This window comes from Tupaia chinensis, unplaced genomic scaffold (genome assembly GCF_000334495.1).
Source record: "Tupaia chinensis unplaced genomic scaffold, TupChi_1.0 Scaffold000185_1, whole genome shotgun sequence".
Taxonomy (NCBI): domain Eukaryota; kingdom Metazoa; phylum Chordata; class Mammalia; order Scandentia; family Tupaiidae; genus Tupaia; species Tupaia belangeri.
Genome location: NW_006159660.1, coordinates 4049609 through 4052969, shown reverse-complemented (window position 1 = coordinate 4052969; position 3361 = coordinate 4049609). Strand labels below are relative to the sequence as shown.

The 3361-nt window shown below is 49.8% G+C and overlaps 1 protein-coding gene across 1 annotated transcript in view; it reads right to left on the bottom strand.

The window, feature by feature from the left end:
- Positions 1-738, bottom strand: part of FSTL1 (follistatin like 1) — a 64099-nt gene extending 63361 nt beyond the window's left edge. Inside the window, exon 1 of the mRNA XM_006146710.3 lies at positions 475-738. Within this exon, the coding sequence (XP_006146772.1) occupies positions 475-738 (264 nt within the window). The remainder of the gene's footprint in view (positions 1-474) is intronic.
- Positions 739-3361: the final 2623 nt, after the last annotated feature.

Here is a 3361-nt window from a genome sequence, read left to right as displayed (position 1 = left end):
CTGGGCAAGGGTGGTAGCCCCGCCGATCGCCTGCCTCGGAGGAAACCCGACCTGGGCTCGCCGCCCCTTAAGACCCCTCCTTCCCTGGCTGCCTGCCCCCCAGCTCCTCCCCATTCTCCTCCCCCTTCTGCAGCAGCGGCCCCCGCGGCTCCCCGCCCGCCCCCCCCCCCCCCCCCCGTCTCCTCCCGCCGCTGCTCCGGGGAGCCGGCGGGCGTCCTGGCGCCGCTGCACCCTCTCCCCGCCAGGCCCCTAGCCGAGCAGCCCTCCGATCGCCAGGACTTAGAGGCGAAGGTGGAGGGATTATCCCGGGGCGCGCTGCAACAAAGGCCGAGGGGGAGAGGGTGGACAGCACCGAAACCCCACCCGGGGGAGGGGCGCTGGCGTGCGGCAGTCCTGGCGGGCAGCTGGCGCGGGCTGCGGTGGCGGCCAGGTGGGCGGTGCCGCAGGGGACCCGGCCGGGATTGGGACCCGAACCTGGAGGAAAAGGCGCTCTGCGGCCTGGGGAGCCGAAGCCGACCCCCGGAGCTGAAAGGAAGAAAGCCGGCGGCGCAGAGGGGCCCCCGCCGCCCGGGTCAAGGGTGTCACTGCAGTCCAAGTGCGGGGAAGTGGGCGCAGGGACCGGGAGGCGGGCCGAGTGGGGAAGGCTACTTTAGTTCGACTGTGGATTTCCTGGGGAAGGGGTAGCAGTGCCGCCTCTGCTGGGAAGACCCCGCGTCCTGCGTTTGCCCGCAGCTTCATGCGGCCCTCCCCTCAGGTCTTGGAGCAGGGTCCTCCTCGCGCCCGCCCAATCCTCACTTGTCACTGCGTGCACCCCTGCCATCTCTGGCTCTTGCTCTGCTTCTCGTCACCCGCCAGCTTCTTCCCAGCGGCCTTGACTACGTGCTGCCTGGCGGACCGTGTTGATGCCCTAAATTAAGGCTTCTTACTTGCCCTGAGAACAAATCCACTTGGCACCTCCGATTTAGCATGGCCAAGCAGAGCCCACGTCCCGCTAGCTCCCAGGCCTGCTTCTCCACCTCGTTCAGCGTGGTTGCTTCCCAAACCTATCTCCTTTTCCCAGAGCCGGACTGTCACCATAGCCTGGCAGTTTTCCGTTTGAGATCTCATATACTTCCTCTCACCCCCGATTACAGATCCACTTCCCTAACCTGACCTCCATGCCTCACTGAGGAACTGTGGAAACTGCTTTGAGCATCCTCTGGCTCTCTCTGGCTCTGATTTAGGCATTGTCTTCCTCCTGTTCTTTCTCTACTCAGAAACTTTCAGCACTCTCTTCCCCCAATCCAAGTCAAACTCTCTGCCTTCCTTGCCAGCCCTCCTGCTGGGTCCACCCTATCCATCCAACTCCACTTCAACTGCTTCAGATCACTTCCCTCTCTCAAATCAGGTCAATCTCAATGACCTCTATTTACTCCGTTCACCCCTCTACCAGGTTTGCTGAGTGCCTGCCGTTGTGGTTTTAAGGGGATTTAAAATAACACCTAGATGTTCCTCATGCAAGTTCAGAATCCCCTGGGCAGTCCCGAGAGTCCATCTGACAGAGAAAATGTCAGTTTTGTCCGTGATAAAAGCTGGAATGATGACCATGCCTGTAGGTCAGCCGTTAGCTCACTCCACAATTGAACATATCTCAAGCAGAGTTGAAAACCCGGTTGTGTAAACGGACTGCATGGGAAGGCAGAAAATGCATGCTCCCTGGGGCATGCCTGTGCTCCGAACGAACGAACGAGAGGAGGCTAGCTCTTTCAAGTTCACCAGTTGCTCCTACTTCCTTATACTGGCGACCAGGGGACTAGAGACTAGATATGCCCCATCAGACACCTGGTCCCAGTGTCGAAGGAAACTATGACTATGACGTACCAGTTTTACTTTTACCCTCTAATGACACCAGTACTTTGCATCCCTTGCACACGTGCTGCACCCTGTCAGAATCTGGCATGGTCTCCTTTCCTTCCTGCCTCCTTCCGTCAGTTGAAATTCTGTTTTGTTTTCAAAAACCCAGTCAAATTTCATTGCTTCTATAGCACCTTTTCTGACAAACGGCGTGGCATAGTAAAAAGCACATGAGATGTGAGGTCAAAGCAAACCCGCTTTCAATCCTGTCATCGCCATTTACCAGCTGTGTGACCTTCATCCAATTACTGAAGCTCTCTGAGCCTAGGTTTGTACAACTGACAAACGGTAGTGATGGTGCAGGGGGTCATGAAATTTCAACAAATGCATTATAAAAAGTGCCTGGCAGGTAGTAGACCCCTGGAAGTGGCCACCATTAGTATTTCATCTGCTTTGCATCTAAATTGCAGTTGGTACTATAACCAGGTACTAAGAGAGCTATTCAACATGTCTTATTTTATTCACTTATCATGACACACTTAATGGTATTTTTTATTGCTTCTGTTTTCCAAATAAGAAAACTGAAGCTTAGAAAAATTTAGATAGTTTCCCAAGGTTACACAATTAGGTATACAGCCTTACAACTTGACGATTTATTATACACCGTTATACAATATTTAATAGTTGTTCTTGATTCTCCAACTAGATTTTAAATTGCTTCAACGCATTAATGGTATTTTTCATATCTTTATCTCTCTATAGTTGGAGCACAATTAATGGGTCTGAGTATATGAAAATGAAAGACTCCTGCTCAGTCAGGATGCCATAGGTAAAATGCCAGGCGATATCAATATCTAAGACTCACATGGAACTCAAAACTACAACACACACACAAACACACACACACACAATAAATCAGTAAGAACATGACAGGAAATGCAATAGAAAAAATGCGCAAAAGATATAAACAGGAGATTCCCAAATGGGAAACCCCAAGTGAACAATAAGTGTAGAAAAGATATTCAAAGGCACTGCTTTTATTTAAATTGCACAACAACCTATGAAATCAGATTGTTTTATTACTTCCATGTTATAAATAGGGAAACTGAGACATAGTTTAGTCTCTCCAAGGTTACACAATAAATGGCAAATAGCACTTTATACTCATAATAGTAGTGAAAATTAGACAGTATCAAATGCTGGTAGTGAGTAGCGCGATCTTTCTGGTGTACAGAAAATTAGGTTTGTGAGACAGATTGGTTCAAAACAGCCTTAGTAGCCTTGGCTTTACTATTTACTATATAACATCAGGTAAACTACTTAACTTCTCTGCATATCAGTTTCTTCATCTGTAAAACCGAGTGTATGAGTACTGAGTCCATTGGGTTATTCCACACATTAAATGGATCAAGATGTAAAGTACTTAGAACAGTGCCTGAAACATAATAAGCATATAATTAATGTGCTCTATGATGGAAATGACTCAATAGAGTGATTTCTTAAAAAATGATTTTTTCCATGAGGGAAA